This window comes from Dermacentor albipictus, chromosome 1, assembly GCF_038994185.2.
Source record: "Dermacentor albipictus isolate Rhodes 1998 colony chromosome 1, USDA_Dalb.pri_finalv2, whole genome shotgun sequence".
In the NCBI taxonomy this organism is placed as follows: Eukaryota; Metazoa; Arthropoda; class Arachnida; order Ixodida; family Ixodidae; genus Dermacentor; species Dermacentor albipictus.
Window position 1 is genome coordinate 188,078,377 of NC_091821.1, and position 16,718 is coordinate 188,095,094.

The following is a 16,718-nucleotide window of genomic DNA, read 5'->3' on the forward strand; positions in this document are numbered from 1 at the left end:
CTTGTTAGTTTAATGTACCATGTTGCCTATGTGATCTTGCTGATTGCTAAGGAATGTACTATCCTTAATAGGTTAGGCTCCCTCATGCCTGCCTTCTTGTTGGCGATTCTTCTGAGGAGTCGGCATGTTTGGCTTACGCTGATTTCAAGCTTTCTAATCATTTCCATATTTCTTTCATTGTCCTGATCGTGCAGGCCTGGCACTCGTATAGCTTTTACGTTTGGAATCGCGACCCCGTTAACCGCGAGTTTTATCCCGTGGTTAGGGATTTTCTTTAGCATTTTCTGTGGACTGATGAAGAGAGCCGCTGACATTGTAGCTGAACATTTAAGTCTGGCTTTTTCTAAGTGCTCTTCAATTCTATTGATCGCCTTTTGCAGCATTTATTCTATGTGGGCATCACTGCCTCTATTTATCCATAGGGTGATGTTGGCCGCATAGATTGTATGTTCTAGACCCTGTAAGTCCTTAACTTTGTGTGGTAGTCCCATCATTACTATGTTGAAGAGAATGGGTGAGAGCACAGAGCCCTGCAGTGTACCCTTCTTGCTGAGCTCTATCCCTTTCTCCTCGTTACCCCCTAGACTGACCGTTACCATTCTGTCAGTCAAAGTTTTTTATATACTCCTAGGTACGTCTCCCTATGTTTAGGCTACTCAATTCTAAGATTGCCTTGTGGTCTATGTTGTCAAACTCTTTGGCCATGTCTAAGCCAATGATGGCCTTAGTGTCCTTCGTTTGGTGGTCGAGAATTTGCTCTTTAAGCTGTAGCATGACATCGTATGCAAATAGGTGTGCTCTGAAGCCTGTCATCGTGTCAGGGTACATGTCTTGGTCTTCCAAGTACCTGTTGATTCTAGATTGTGTCACGTGTTCCAGCTTTTTCGCCGATTTTGGAATTATGACTCATTTAGCCTCCTTACATTCTTTGGGGATTCTGCCCTTCTCCCAACATTCTTGCATAAAATTGGTTAGGTTTACTATTGACTTGTCGTCTAGGTTCCTCAACATCCAATCGCTGATTCTGTCCGGTCCTGCGGCTGTTTTTGTTCTTAGTCGATTCAGCTTGGCCCTAACCTCTCCTACCGTGACGGGGCTGTCCAAGAGGAGATTCTTTTCCTCATTGTAGTCCGGTAGTGTTTGTTGCGGGCTGCATTTAAGGTATCTATCCTTAACTTCGGCGAACAATTGTCTATTACTACCTCCGTATTTATACACTTTTCTGCATGTTTCTACATGTCTCTGATTTGCTGCTTTGGGGATCTAGTAGGTGCCTCAATAGTAGCCATGCATTTGATTTATGTACCAATTTTGTGATCCATCTGTTTGCATATGCTATTCCAATTTTGTTTCGGGAGTTCGAGTGCGTATTCTTCAATCTCTCTGTTCAGGTGTGCTAATGCCCTCCTAATGTTTCTATTGCTTCTATTCTCTTTCAGTTTTTGCTCCAGCTGCCTTTTTTTCCTCCACAGTCCGACCATAGTCTGACCGGTTTCGTCTGCCTCCACCGCCTTCTCGGTGGAGGCAGACGAAACCGCTTCCAAGAAGGCCTTGCTCCAATTGGGTACATCGTTGAGCTCCTCTTTTTTGGCAAATTTATGCCTAAAGATGTTCCAATTACCTGCTTCGATTTGCTTGGGTTTTGGAGTTGGTATGCCATGTTCTACCGCTGTCTATTATTCTGTGGTCACTCCCCAAGTCCTCTCCAGTGTTACACCATCGTGCGGTTATGTGTCCCCCTATGAGAGTAAGGCCTGGTGTGGTGTGCCTGGAAACGCTATTTCCTTTTCTCCTCGGGATTTGAGGATCTGTTAGAAGAGTTAGTTCATGCTTGGAGATACTATCCCATAATTCGCTGCATTTTTGTTTATTTATTTATTTATTTAGTACCCACAGCGCCCATTCAGGCATTACAGTGGGGGGGGTGGGGTACAGATGAAAAACAAGCATCAAAATTGCAGGTTTGCATAAATTTGTGTAAGTCAACAACACATTATTATAGGCCGACAAAAAAAAGAAAGAAAAGCACACAGCTAAGTTGCACACAGCCATATCGGAAACAGGCACGTTACAGATGTCACATGTCACATTTGGAAAAAAAAAAGAGTACATAAAGCACAATGATGGCCAAGGTTTTGTACCCCCAAGCCGTGTGTTGCACGTTAGACTCCGACTTTGACTATGGGTCTGTTCACTGCAATGTTTTTGGCCCTTTCGATGAGCTGATTGAAGTCACAATTCTTGTTTTGTTTAGGAGAGCTGTATATGTTGAGAATGTATAGGTTCCAATCTTTTCTTTTCCTTGGTACTAGTTCAATTAGGACGTGATCAATCTTATTTGTGTCTGTCTCATGTAGGACTGCTGCTAAGCTTCTTTTAACTAAAATGGCTTTCTGCTGACTGTCTCCTTGCCCAGTGTAAGCTGTGTAGCCGGCCAATTTCGCATTTTTCCCACACTCTTGCAGAGCAATGACTTCTGGTTTATCGATGTTGGTTAGGAATGTTTGTAGGACTGCTCTCTTTTTCAGGAAGCCCCTACAATTCCACTGCCAGATCGTGTTATTTTGCCAATGCATTTGGAATGGTAATTGTGTTCTAACTAATCAAATTCCGCTTTTAAAGCGAAGTCACATTTCTCAAATTCTGCTTTGAGGGTGATGTTGTGCTTTTCAAATTCCGCTCGCATTTGTTCCATGAATCGCATCATAGCTCTGTTTATCAGGGTAATGTTCCGAGTAACTTTGTCCATCTTGCTGTCTGAGTCTGTTTCTCCCGTTCTCTTCTTTTTACGCGGGGGCCGATTTGTTTTGGGCTCTTTGTCCCCTACACCCTCTTCCTGTCTCGTACTGTTTCCATCCTCTTTTTCCATCTCCTCAATTATCTTTAAAAATTCTTCTCTCTACTTTTTCCTATTCTCAATCAGTATTCGTATTGTCTCTTCCTGCCTCTTAATAAGTGCATTTAGCTCCTGGTTTTCTCTATTCTTTTCTGAATCCTGGAAGACTTAGTCTGACCAGCTCACCTTGTTACTTGTTTCCTACTGTTGTGCCTGGTGTTGCGGCGTCTGTAGCCTCGGAAAGAACTCCGAGTGGCTCCTGGTCCTGCTGCTTGATCTCTTGCTTGGCCTGCTTTTACGAAGTTCCTCTTGGTTCGCCTCCTCGGGTGATTTGTGTCTCTTTCTAGTGAGCAAAGCAAAAGAAAGTGTAGTGGGAACAAACAGATGGAAAACATTGAACGAGTAGGATTAAAAACAAACTGGTTGACAAGTTCTGCATGGCCATAGGGCTAAATGTTTAATTTGAGGCTTTATGTTCAGGTTGCAAAGTTTTAATTTCGCAGCGCCCATGATATCCAGACCTTTCCTTTGTTTCACATTTTCCTGATCAAGTTTATTTAAAGATAAGCATCATTCAATTCCCATTTTTTTTTATTGCAGTGACGTGACTAGTCGAGACGACTAAAAAGCAGTGTTCAAATATTTATATTTTCCTCTGCCTCACTTTTCTAGGCAGTGTATACTGACACACACACACACACACACACACACACACACACACACACACACACACACACACACACACACACACACACACACACACACACACACGCACACACACACACAAAAACACACACACACACACACACACAAACACACACACAAAAACACACACACACACACACACACACACACACACACACAGGGGCTGGTGTTACTTGGGAGGAGCATTCTTTATTCTGTATTCAGTGATTACCCCACTTAGCCCGCAGGCACTATAGGAGAGGGGTTACAATGTCAAAAAAAAGAAAAAGACGTATCTTCATTGACACAGCACACTTGCTGACTTGACAGGTGATTCCATTCGCTACTGGAATGAACAAAAAATGAATTAGCGTACATGTTAGTTCTAGTGTGGTATTCTAAAATCTTGAAACGATGATCTGTATGTGCAGAAACATAATGAAGCCTGTGTAAGTATATTTCCTTTCGAATGCCGGTTTTACCGGGAAAAGTTTGATAAAGGAGTTTGTCGCAATTTTTTTTCGACGAGAGGAAAGGATTTCCCATCTTATTTCATTTTTCATATTGGTACATCTATTGGTTCTCGAGTACCTGCTTAAGACAAATCTTGCTGCTCTGTTCTGGATTTTTTCAGGTTTTTCAGGTTTATTTTTTGCCAAGGGTCCCACACGGCTCAAGCATATTTGAGCATTGGTCGAATGTATGTTATAGTCAGTTGATTTCATACAAGGCAGCATGCGTCTCAGATTTTGCTGTATAAAGTTTTAAGGTCCTGGCGGCCTTAGCAACCACTGTATCAGTATGAGCTTTCCATGAACAATTGACTGAGAATCTTGCATCTAAGTATTTATAGTGTAGTTTTTGCTTCATTGTGTTATTGCTAATGACATACTCGGAGGCTAACCTCTTTTTACGTGTAAAAGTAACATGAATGCATTTTTTCGTATTTAAGTTCATTCTCCATCTTGAACACCATTCAAGAAGATGGCATGCTAGATAGCATGCTGATATCTGTGCAATAAGCAACTATGCATGAGAACTTGGCATCTGAGTCAAGTACTACAAAGTGCTCGTATAGTTGACTTCCGTTAATCTGACCCTGACGGGGCTGATGAAACTTATCTAAGTATCTGGTTTTCTGAATTAAATAAGATGAAGAAAAAACACCAAAACACACTGTTGATTCACTTGGCAGTATCTGCCCAGATTTAACACACCCTTGAACCAAACGCATGCCCAATTTCTATGTGTCCAAAGTAGAAAACTAACATAGAAATGACATTAAAGCTCCTCAACAAAGTAGAACTCTAAACTTTAGCAAGAAAATTGGTCAAGGGTCTGATATGCGTTTCACAATGGCAGCAGATTTCCTAAGGTCAGTTTTGCCACAGTTTTGAAATTCAGCTTTTGGGGATTTGGGGAATTCAACGTGCCATTGCGTGGGTGCATTCACCTGTTCTGCCATCCCTACGCCTCGGCCTTTTTCACTCTGAACCGGTTGTCAGTGGTGGCGCTCCACTTGCGGGTTCGCGGTGAGGGCGGGGCTACAACGTCACAAGGCAGCCCCTGGCGGCTACTCTCGTGGTGGTAGCATGTCTCTTCTCCCCCTTGGGACTGCGCCGGGTATGTACATGCTTCTTCTCATCCGCCGGCACCTTTGTGACAAGGATTTCAGCTCCTGCACGGTGCCTTCGCCCGTTTGGGGAGCGCGTACCTTGTGTTGATCCAGTCCAGATGCTAAGCTGAAGAATGGGTGCCTAGTGCTCGCGCGAGGTCGTACCACACTGAGCTGCGCTTAACGGAGGCCCAAGCAGAAGGTGATTGCCCAAGCCCTTGCGAGTTGACCCATTCGTTGTTGCGAGAGCAAGTAGCATAGCCGCTGGGACTTTTCCTAGCGGCGTTTCCCAGCTTGAGCCTGTGCTCTTGCAGCTAAGTGCTATAGGCGCCCCTGACTGTATCTTTTGCCCTTGGTGTGGGACCCTTTTTATTCCTCACTGTCCCGGGATTGGGCATTTGTGCTGTCTCAGGTGCCGCCGGATACAATTAACAGTTTTCGTTAACTCGGGGCAATACTGTGTTCTTGCATGCATCGCTTCTTAGCCCCCTTGTGGCCTGAGCTCTTGCGCAACAGCGCTAGAGGTCTACGGCTGACGCGGCCTTGTGGCTCGCTAAGCTTGAACCCGCGGTGGTTGGTATTCCTGCGAAACCTGAAAACCCCACAAGCTTTGGTGCAATATATCTGTTTTATGCGAAAAAACATATAAACTTCGCCGAGGTGGTTTTCGTTTCGAGCATTGAGAGTAGGGTAAATACAGTAGTCGGACATTTCGAGCTACAGTTATTGCTCGAAAGTTCTCTTAGGGCATGCTGAAAATGGAGTTTTTGATGGGAGACCCCTTTCCCCAACATGTGTTCAACGTATTCACTGTCCCCTAACGTTCGCTCGGACAATTACTGCCAGTAAAGTGGTTGCTGTTGGGGGCGCTAGAGGCATGTGGGCACATGCATGCTGATGGGTCACATTCTATTTATTCGGCTAAGGCCAATTTTACGATCGAAATAATAACTTTTCTCCCATAGAAATGAATGGGTGCAGGCTGTGACCTTCGCTCGGGATCGAATTAACTGGAGTCAAATTAACAGTTTGACTGCACAATATGTGCATTGGTACTTTTGTCTGCATTATGCCCGACTTTGTGGATGCTTTGATTTGCAGTCATATTGTGTGGAAAAAATGACTGTCTTCCACAGTTTTGGTAGGCTCATTAAATTATTTTATCATTTTTGCCAAAACATTACTAAAATGGCTGCATGTATGTAGAATTTTATGAACCCTCCAGAACCAGAGACCACCATCAATATTTACTACCTTAGAAAACAGAGTGATTATATATTCAGGGGTCTTACATGTGAAAAGCACAATCTGATTATGAGGCACGTTACAATAGGGGATCCTAGAATTATCTTGACAACCTGGGGTTTTTAATGTGCATCTACATTCAAGTACACATGTTTTTGTATTTGGTCCCCATTTAAGTGCAGCTGCTGTGGTTTGGATCAAGCCCATGACCTTGAGCTTAACAGCAAAACGCCATTGCCACTGCGCCACTGCAGTGGTTACCTTACCAAACAGCTCATTAGCAGATTTGGATATGTTGATTTCTCCTTGTAAATCTGCACTTTGTTTGCTTGCATTCTGTATGTTGTGCAAGTACCAGGCTCCTTCTTTGGTGCCTTTCTGTTGTATGGTTTTAATGTCCCAAACAGCTTAGGTACTATGAGAAATGCCTTAGTACAGGGCTCTTGATTAATTTAGAGCACCTGAGGTTCTTCAATGCACACCCTAAGTATAATGCACAAATGTCTTGCATTCCTTCCCCGAAAGCCAATTCAAGATGGACCAAACTGTTGGAGAAAGTTGGAGACATAATAATTGCAAGAATACTACACCATAGTGGTTGATTACAAAGCAATTTTGGTTCTCTCTTTTGCTATATGCAATCTTGCTGTGAATAAGGAGGTGCATATAAGTCCTGGGTTGTTGTGTCTTTATTATTGATTTATCCAAGCACATTCTCCCATGAACTGGCCTTCCTCTATGTACAACTGTCTGATCGCAACCACTCGGGCACAACATTGTCAGCGAAAGTGCGCCGCACCGAAAAAAAAAAAAGACGAGGTGAAAAAAAAATATGAAGGTGGTGTCCTTGACATATATGTCACGTGATCCTCGAGGTTTGGTATGGGAGAAGGCGGGGAAAGAAATTCGCTTGCGGAGGCTAGACGGGGCAAATGAAGAGAGCGTCCATGTTTGCAGTGAAGCTCGCCTCCTGAAATCATGGGTTCGCGACACTGAAATATTTCATATCCTAGGTATTAATGAGCCGATTTGAAAAATTTTTACGGAAGAACACTCTCTTGAGGACACGTAACTAGTTCCAGCATATAACCGAAGTTTGCCATGTGGCCTGGTGAAGGGCCCTTTAACCCATTGGCTTCCGCAGCCGGCGGATCGCTGGCTGCGCCGCGTAAGGCCAAAGTTGCTATGGCCGGCGATTCGCCGGCTGCTCAAGAAATGGTTGCTTGTGACTTTATTCAGTAAATGGCAGCACAAAACAAGGTGTTTTCGTTTTGCTTCATATGTTTTCCACTATATGGAGCTAGTTGTCCACTGTTTGAGCTTGATTTTTGTTTTTTAGAAGGCAAAAAGCTCGCGCCTCAGTATCGTTCAAACATGGCGTTTGCGGAAAAAACATCCTTTGACACAAGAGGAAATTCTTGAACTTGTGTTCAATAGTGAGGCCGAGAGCGACGTCGGCAATGATGAGGATGTTCAGCTAGAAGATGCGGAGTGCCGAAGTGATCACGACAGTGCCAGTGATGATGAAGAGCATCTGTGTTCAGATGAAGACACTATGGTCTCTTCTCCACCATCCCCAAAGGTTCAAAAACTTGAAGAGTGGAAATGGGGAGAAGACGACAGTGCTGAAAACGTGATCAAGCACCCGTTCAGTGGTCAACCAGGCATCAAGAGAGGCATTCAACTGCAAATAAGTGCGCGTCCCAGTGCTCTTGGTATGTTCAATGCCCTCCTCGGAGATGAGCTTTGGAGCATCGTTGCTCGAAGAAAGCCGCTTGTCACCGCGACACCAATGCGGCTGCAGCCAGCCGAGCGGGCCCATTTCCCTCGCCAGACATCAAGAAACACAGTGAAGCAAAATCCATCCAGGTTGTGCTTCGGTTGCAAAGCGCGAGCAAAAAAGTCTGCGAGCAGATGGGAGTGTGAAATGTGCAAAGTTGCGTTTCACATGCCTGCGTGTTTCAAGTCATTTCACGCATGGAAGCTATTTTGAGTGTGTTGGTACACTGAGAAATTGCGGATCCAATAAATCAAGGTTTGTTGTTGTCCCACGTGTTTAGCGGTATTTATCACAATATTTATACAGCGCCGGACTCGGTTCACCAGCGGAAAAATTTCCGCGCGGAGTACCAGGCAGAAATAGCCGCAGAGGGTGCGGAAGCCAAGAAGCTAAAGGGACGCTGAAGGTTAATATTGAGTCAACGTGGCCTGTTGAAATACCATCCCAGAAACCTCGAAACACTTGTTTCATGCGAAGAAGTTACTTATTTTAAGAGAAAATGCGTTCTGAAGCGTCTGCATACTTCTAGCACAGTTCAAATCGCCCGCCCTCCTTTTGAGGAGTGGTGACGTCATGGTCTCATAGTGATGTTGCGCCGTCGGCGTCCGCAGACGGCGCTACGGCTTTTCTGTGCAAAACGCAAATGCCCGGCCAGAAACAGAGCCAAGACAGAGCTGACAGCAGCGCGAAAGTGGAACTATGGGTTGCGATCTTGTACGCGCTCCAAAATCGAACAGAGGCGGTTCGTTTTTTACGTCACGAAATAGGCGGTCCGTTCCGTTGTGTTTGTCCGATAGCAGACGACATGGAATGATTGACAGCAGATATCACGTCACAATGGACGTCATGGCGTTCGTCATGGTTCAAATTGACCAATCGTGTGCGGCTCGGTGGAACGGACCACCTCCATTCTATTTTGGAACGCATACAAGATCGCACACATGGTGGCTAGCGGAATGGAAAGCGCGTGACAATAAGCTGTTTCTTTATTTTTTGACGCCAACTTCGATGCTTGTTGCAATGGACGACCCTGACGACACATTGGCTCGCGATGCTGGGCTCGACTTCAGCGATTTAAGTACTGATGAACGTGACCTGCTGCTGACTGCTCGCGCTGCCAGCGTTGTTGCGTACTTCTACGATGGCAACTGCGTGTCATGGCTGTAGATATTTGCACATTTGTAGCTCTTCCTTTGTGAAAACCAAATGCCGCACTCACCGCCCCGTCTTCGACCTCCAGTTGTTCTTGCGCTTCGGAGAATGCAGGCAAGACTGACGGAACAGCGCTACGGGAAAGCATTGCTTTGGAAGGCACTCCACACGACTTCAGTAAGCCGGCGTCGAACCCGTAATCCTCTGGACAAAAGTGCAGCGAGTACACTATGCGATTTTTCGGCTCTTTGCCAACGCGCTGTGGCGGAGGTACGGCACTTAACCACTTCGAATGGAGAGGTTCACTTGTTGGCACACAGGGATAAGTAATGTTGAATTCGCCGCTGCAACTGCCCTTGACCAAGTTCCGTGGACCGTTCGCGCATCCCTTGACATCACATGGACGTGGCATTCTCGTTGCTTGTTCCAAATGCAATTTTCGTGAGCCAGCAGAACCAGTGCAGCACAACGCGATAACAAAATAACTGAAACTCCAAAGCGCGCGGGCCGCAGAGTCGAGCGAAAACGAAACCTTTCTACCACCCACACTACTCAAGGGTAACGTCAAAATGTTATTTCTTCTTAGAATCGAAGTAAACAAGTAGCATTTTCTTCCATCTCATAATCTATTGAAATGATCTGTTTAATACGAGTAGTTGAGTACTAGTGACATAAATTATGATGAGGAGTGCCTGCGTCATCGGGCTAGTACCGGAATGTCGCTGGAGGGGTCTCAAATCGTGTCATGCATTTACCTCAATTTCTCAGTTACTGAAACTCTGTTCGCGATTATATTGATGCCTTAGACGTTCTAGAGCATTGCTTTATCACTTGAACTTGACTTCATAGTAACCTTTAGTGTCCCTTTAAAAGAAGCACCTGAAGGAGCACAAATGAAAGTAAAAATTTACCATTAGTAGTAGTACTGACAGTGAAAGGAATCTGAAATATACAAAATGTGCTCTTGGCTCCTAGTTCCCAGCAAGTTGGATCACGAAAAAAAAATGATTTGTTGGTGTCCATGCCAGCCATAAGGATGCCCATATTACACGGTAAAGCAGTAGCTTTGCAAATGTGAAAATGTTGAAGTTCCTATTTTACAGGGAGCATTTGTTTTTACTCATTGCAGCAGGCACCTGGTTTGTTTTTACTGCATTCTTTAGGCTTGTGCGGCAATTGTTGTCTGGTCAGAGAGCATGCAGAAGCCTCCTCATACTTTATTGTTACGTTTGATCAGCTTTTCTGTGGAAGCCAGGTGGTCTAGTTTGCATTCAACTGTTGCTGGAGCCTGCAGATGCTTTCTTCGGCATCTGTACAGTGCTGTACAGTGATGTGTAGTGTTGCACACTAGTGTACAGTAATGAATAGGGGCTCTTGCACAGGTGGTGTTCAGAATGTAAGAGATTAGACAGCTAACCAAGCTTCGGTCGAAGGTTGGTCTAAAATCGACTGTGTACTCTTGTGTAAGTAAACACACCACACGGTGTGAAGGATCGCTTGTAGTAATTGGTGGTCAGGCTGTCGAAGCACTGTTGAAAAGAAGAAACCAATGGGGGGAAAATAAATTTGCTTGTGATATTAGTCGAATACAATTATCAAAATAACATGCACTCATGAGCCCCTATCATTGTTTAGACATAGTTAAAATAGCCTATGCGTTAGGTTGGAAAATCCACAACCTGAGAGAAGCATCTGTGTCTGCATTGTTACTGTCATTTAAAAATTATGTTGCCAAGTTGACAAAAGCATAAGTTTTTAGTCTTTTTATTTAAGAAGGGCTAGGAGAGCTGGAGACTAGTTAAATATTTCTGGGCTCCTGAATCTGCCAAATAGTTAAAGTGCAGTCATCGTTTCAGATGGGGTAAAATGATGTGTAAATGATTATCTCGCCGCCTCGAACCGGCCCTCTTGCACGCAAATCTACTGGCAGCTATAGCCACCACCGCGGGAACTCAAGGCCTAGCTGCTTCGGTGTTCGCTATTAAGCCTCTTGTCGTTCAATGCCATGTTCTTTATTGAAAGGATTCGCCAATGTCAGCAATTGCACCGATTCCGCCTTTGTAATCTTTCCTTTGCCTTTGGCCTCAAAGCTTGGAAAGCACGGCAAGTTGCATAATACTGGATCCCGAAAGTCAGCTTCACCTCAGTTCTGGAGTGTTACATGGCAAAGCATATTTTAGGACCAACAAGCATAGGAAGGTGCAATTGTCATGGGACACAGTATGCATTCCTTAATTATACTCGTGTACGCCCACCATCTCCTCTCACAGTACAAGCACTGATATGTCTAATAAGTGTACTGGCAAGCCTTAACAGCTTTTTTGGAAGTGCCTCTGGCGATTTGAGCCCTTAGGGGCAGTAAAAGGCATGCATTCATTTTTCGGATGGTTTCGTGGCCCCCAAGGGAGTCTTAAAAATTGGACTGTACTGTACAACTGACCAAGAGGATGCTTCAAATGGTCTGAGGGGCGAATGCACGGCGGAAAAATGACGAGAACAGAAAGGACCGATACATTCAAGAATGAATGGGAAAGGAAGTGTGCTACCGCTTCTTTGAAGGAGCTTGAGTTAAAAAAAAAAAGTGCTGGTTGATGCTGAGATGCAGGTGTCCCTCAGCCAAACCAAACTAAACTCTTTAAAGTCAGTGAAACACTACACTGAGGTGTTGTGCGGGGGCTGAGGGTATGTCAGGTCAGTTGAGGTTGACTTTCTACCTGCTGAGAGAATGTCACTTGTGACAAAGTTTGGGTCTCATACCAATGAGCTTGCTATCATTTGATAGAAATAGCTCATATTTGAAAATATTTGCTTATGTATGCATCGTTTATTTATTTGTATTTGAAAAATTTCTACTTGATTTGCAATGGGTTTTGCCATTTTTTAGAAGATATTTTATCCACTGTGCATTTTACTAACCCCTCTCTTCTGTTTTCTTTTTGAAAAAAAATGGAAGTGCTCCTTACTATTCAAATTTGATTATGTCATAGATTTTTTAACATGCTTACTAGAAGTGGCAGCATTGGGCGAGGTGATGTCAGCCCGTCTGGACATAAAACAGAGTTCTGTGACTCTTGGGGAATTTCGCAAAGGCACTCAGGGAAAAGTTGGAAAACTTGGGGAATTTGGAAATGTCACTTTGGCAGACACCCTGCTTCCCGATATTAGCATGTAACGAATGTATGCTTACAGCAAATATTGGATGTAATGGAGGTATTTTTGTGTTGGATGTACCTTCGTAATAACAAAACTTGGCTATATTGTACTATTGTGTGGTCCCTTTATAATGGAATGTATCTGGGCTTGTGTGAAGACATTCAAAGGTTTTTTGTCAACACAATATTCTTGGCTCCAGTCGTTACGTGTTTAATGAAGTGTACCAATTGGCCATATAACTAAAGTTTACTAATCAATGTTTGAATTACTTCTCTCCACCTTGCGGATTTCCGCAGAACTACTACGTCAAACACTTGACTTTGCTTTGTGTTGTCGACAAATTCGACTTCACCCTGCCATCTGCTAGCCGCCTGGTTAGCTCAGATGGTAGAGCGGCTGCCCCAGAAAGGCGGTGGTCCCGGGTTCGAGTACTGGACCAGGACGAATTTTTCTTCAACTCTCAGGCTTTTCTTTTCAGGAACCCGTATCAGTTTCCTTTGTAGCAATTGCTACGAATTGGTGGATGTCTGATTTTCCCTTTATGAATTACTTCTCTTTACTTTGCGGGTTTCCACAGAACTACTACGCCAAACACTTGTTATGCTTTACCGCGATAATGTCGTGTATGCTTCACCGCATAACATTTCTGTACTGAGGCGAGCCTGACTTTCGGAAACCGACATTATGCAATGCGCTGTGTTTTCCGAGCTTCGAAGCCATTTGCGAGGACCAGAAAGGTGGAGTCGGTGCGATCACTGACAGCGGCGAATCCTTTCAATGAAAAAACACGGCACCGAACGGCAATAAGCTTAATAGGAAACATCGAAGCAGCTAGGCCTGGCGTTGCCACGGTGGTGGTTACGGCTGCCAGCAGATCTGCGGGAGAGCTCCGGTTCGAGGTGGCGAGATACCCAAAATCGAAGGTGGGGGCTTCGATTAATGCCGTTCCGTACTAAGGTCACGGCATAAAGTCCTGGTAATCGGATGGCGAAGGGTTCTTGTGTCCGAAATTTCAGACGTCCTTATACCCTATGGGATACATGGACAGCTTTGCGGTCGTTAACGGTACAGTGGCAACTCCTTCAGTAATCGACATGGCATCAAAGACGATTCGCTACGATTTCTCTTTGTTACCTGGAACCAGCGTCACCACGACTTTCGTTACCTTTCAATAAAATTACAGCGAATTTTCCCTTATAGAAGCAAAAATTCCCTGAGTTTTCCCCGAGTATTTCCAGACTATTCAAAATCCCTGAGAATTTCCGGTTTTCTCAGTTTTCCCGGCTGGTAGACTCCCTGAAACAATAGTACGATGGATAAAAAAGAAAGGACATGTGAATTCACTGCGGGCTGCACATGTGGACTGGGGGAGTGCTCCTGCGTTGGCCACTGCTGTGTCTGGTTCTGTGTGCTTTCATCTGCCCTCAATACAACGGCGGGGTAGTTGTGGCAGGAAAACACAGGGATGTGTGCCATGGTAGCTGTTGTGGTGTGGAAGAACCAGATTGTTTATTGTAGAGTTAGACCATTGCAACACTTGCAACTCCAACAAAAATGAAAAAGCAGGAAGACCACGCATTGTGCTATTGGCTGGAGAACAATCAGAGTACGAGGACAGGCATTCACAGCAGAGGTGCCACTATAACCGACAACATGCCCGTGCAAGAGCAGAGAATTCGGCCACTGACTTTGCCTCTGAAGAAGGTTAGCGAGAGCAGATGCAAAAGTCTAATCGTCAGAGCCGAGCGCAAGCTACCAATGAAGATCACGCACTGGAGGCCACTAGTAAGCGTCAAGAGTGCTTAAGTTTCTCAAGTTTCTGGACGCGGGGTTTGGCCATAGTTGCTCAGTCTGGGATTGACAGCTTTGCTGGCTAATCCACCACCATATAGATGGTTTGGCCTAAATTTTTTTCTTTTATTTCACACAAACACATACATATACACATGCACATGCATGTACTCATTGTATGCTATAATGTAGGGGAGTGAATGTGCATGGAATTTAAAATGACAAATATTGTTTTTGTGCCATTGGTTACCATAGTATCTGCAGTTTTTCTTTGTATTTCCCTTGCCAAGTATGGCATCCACTAGTACTTTTTTGTGTTGCCGCTTTGTAAACCATACACAGCTGCTTTGCTTACAGTGCAGCAGTCCATGCTTATTGTATATCCTATTTGATGTGCTTATTCAGCATGAGAGTTTTGCGTAACATTAGATGATTTGCCTAAGAATTTTTATATCTGTTGAACAAAGATGTTAACTGACTTTATGGTGTAATTCTACTCACTTAATGTCGATAGATTTTTCCAACGAGAGCTCCCTTAGCTCTGCCATAAAGCCTTCTTGATTGTTGTGATCCTGCATGAGCTCCCTCTAAAGAGCACTGTTATAGTGGCAACCTGTGCACTTTGTATTCACGTGTAGCAGTCTAGATAGGAGCTACTCTCCCCCCGAAATGAAAGGTCTATAAACAGGCAGTGGTGTAGTGCAACGTTTAATTGAAAATTTGTTTGGAAATCATTGCCTTGTTTTTTTTTTTGAAATTCACTGTAAATATTCAGAAGCAAGATGTTTTATGAATTTGACATAAAATGCTGTCGTAGTTGCATTTGGTGGGCCAATTGTGCTAAAAGTAGTAAAGAAAATATGAAAATGTGTTCATGCTTTTTCGCTTGCTGCTTTGTTGCCTGTGAACTTTGCTTGGAGAGCTGGTTGTAGCCTCGGTGAGTGGTTACATAGTTGCAGTAAACTAAGCTTGAGTCAAAGCTTTTATTTTAGTTGTCTGCTTGTCTTAGACATTGCTTTTCTCTTTCTCTTTCTGTCTTTCTTCCCATTCTTCCCTGCTTTTTCTCTTTGGCTTGCATCACCAAGAACCACGGTTAAATCCATTTCAACCTGGAACACCACACAGTGAGCAAAACGAAGCTTTTTCATATTTGCAGTGCTCTTTATGATTTTCATTGATGTCAGCTATGAGGTTATGCATTAATGCTGACATTAGAATGGTAGAGGGAAATGAAGATTACGCATATTATTGGTAGCTATATAAATATTTAAAAAAAATTCTATTGGTCATGTTTAAGTTAACCTTATTGTACAGACTGTAATAACCAGGCTATGAGTAGTAGTGCTGTGAGCATGTGAGTGTTGGTTTAACGTAACATTAAATTCCCCTCAATTTAATAAAGGTAATAAAGGTAAACAAAGTGAACAAAATAAATGCTCTGTTCAGGAACATCAACTTTCTCTTTTGTGGCAGAAAGGGACCAGGGTTTTTCAGCTGTGGACAGAAAATTCCTGGAGCAGGCTGTTTGCTGTGCGAGGTGCATGTGCATTATAAATTTTTGATCACTGCTTGGTGTGCTTTATTGTGTGGTAATGTTAATTTGCAAAGGAATTCCCTATTTTGAAACTTCCAGTCTTTGCCCATGCCAGCCAGGCTTTCAGGATATCTTATTTTTATTGTTTCATTAGTATCTTCTTGTAACATGATTCATGACAACAGCTTTTCCCCACCAAAACAATGATGCCTTGCCCGTGGTTCCTCAGTTTTCTAGACATACCTGATCCATAATAGGATTCTTTTTTTATCTGTGCCTCACAGAAACAGTGCAGACACCAGGAGACACTATTTTGGTACACTACATTTTTTTAATTAGAAAAAGGTCCTATATTTTTTACATTGATAAATATATTGGCCGTCCTCTCCTACCTATGTCATGAAATGTCTTTTGCTGTGCATTTTATCTGCGTGCTGAGCTTGTAGAGCATTTAAACACTGTGAAGAGTGGGAAGTCTAGTGTGCATGTTGAAGGAGAGTGTTGCTTCATTTTGCTGCTATATCTAGCATATGAAACAAGCAAGGTAGAAAAAACTGTCATTAGGAATTGAAAACACATAAAACTGGGGTTGGGCATACACATTTGTTGTGAAAGCAATGAAGGGCACAATTGTCCTACCAAGCTGTGCATATTCGAGGTCCTTAAGCAGCTGAATCATGCAGCCACCCAGTGCACGTCAAACCTGGGTAATTTTTAAAATTTGGAAGATTAGAAACTAAGCCCCAATCTACATTAGCACTTCCACTATGCAATCTTTTATAGCACTTGGTTACTTTGGATAGACGTCTAATATTGAAAAAATAGCTTTTTTTAGCGATTATAACTGTAAAGCTACCATAAAAACTGGAGTATAGGTCGACCTACCCCCCCCCCCCCCAAACTTTAATTTGAAAAAAAAAAGAAGGGG

The 16,718-nt window shown here is 43.6% G+C and overlaps 1 protein-coding gene across 3 annotated transcripts in view; it reads left to right on the plus strand.

Moving 5' to 3' along the window:
• The window catches only part of Galphas (G protein alpha s subunit), a 199,699-nt gene that overhangs the window by 96,013 nt on the left and 86,968 nt on the right, over nucleotides 1-16,718 (plus strand). For 2 of the 3 annotated variants that reach the window (XM_070530671.1, XM_070530669.1), the window contains exon 10: nucleotides 15,342-15,380. The exons of the other annotated variant lie outside the window; for it this stretch is intronic. In XM_070530671.1, the coding sequence (XP_070386772.1) occupies nucleotides 15,342-15,380 (39 nt within the window). The remainder of the gene's footprint in view (nucleotides 1-15,341; nucleotides 15,381-16,718) is intronic. 3 annotated transcript variants of the gene reach the window in all.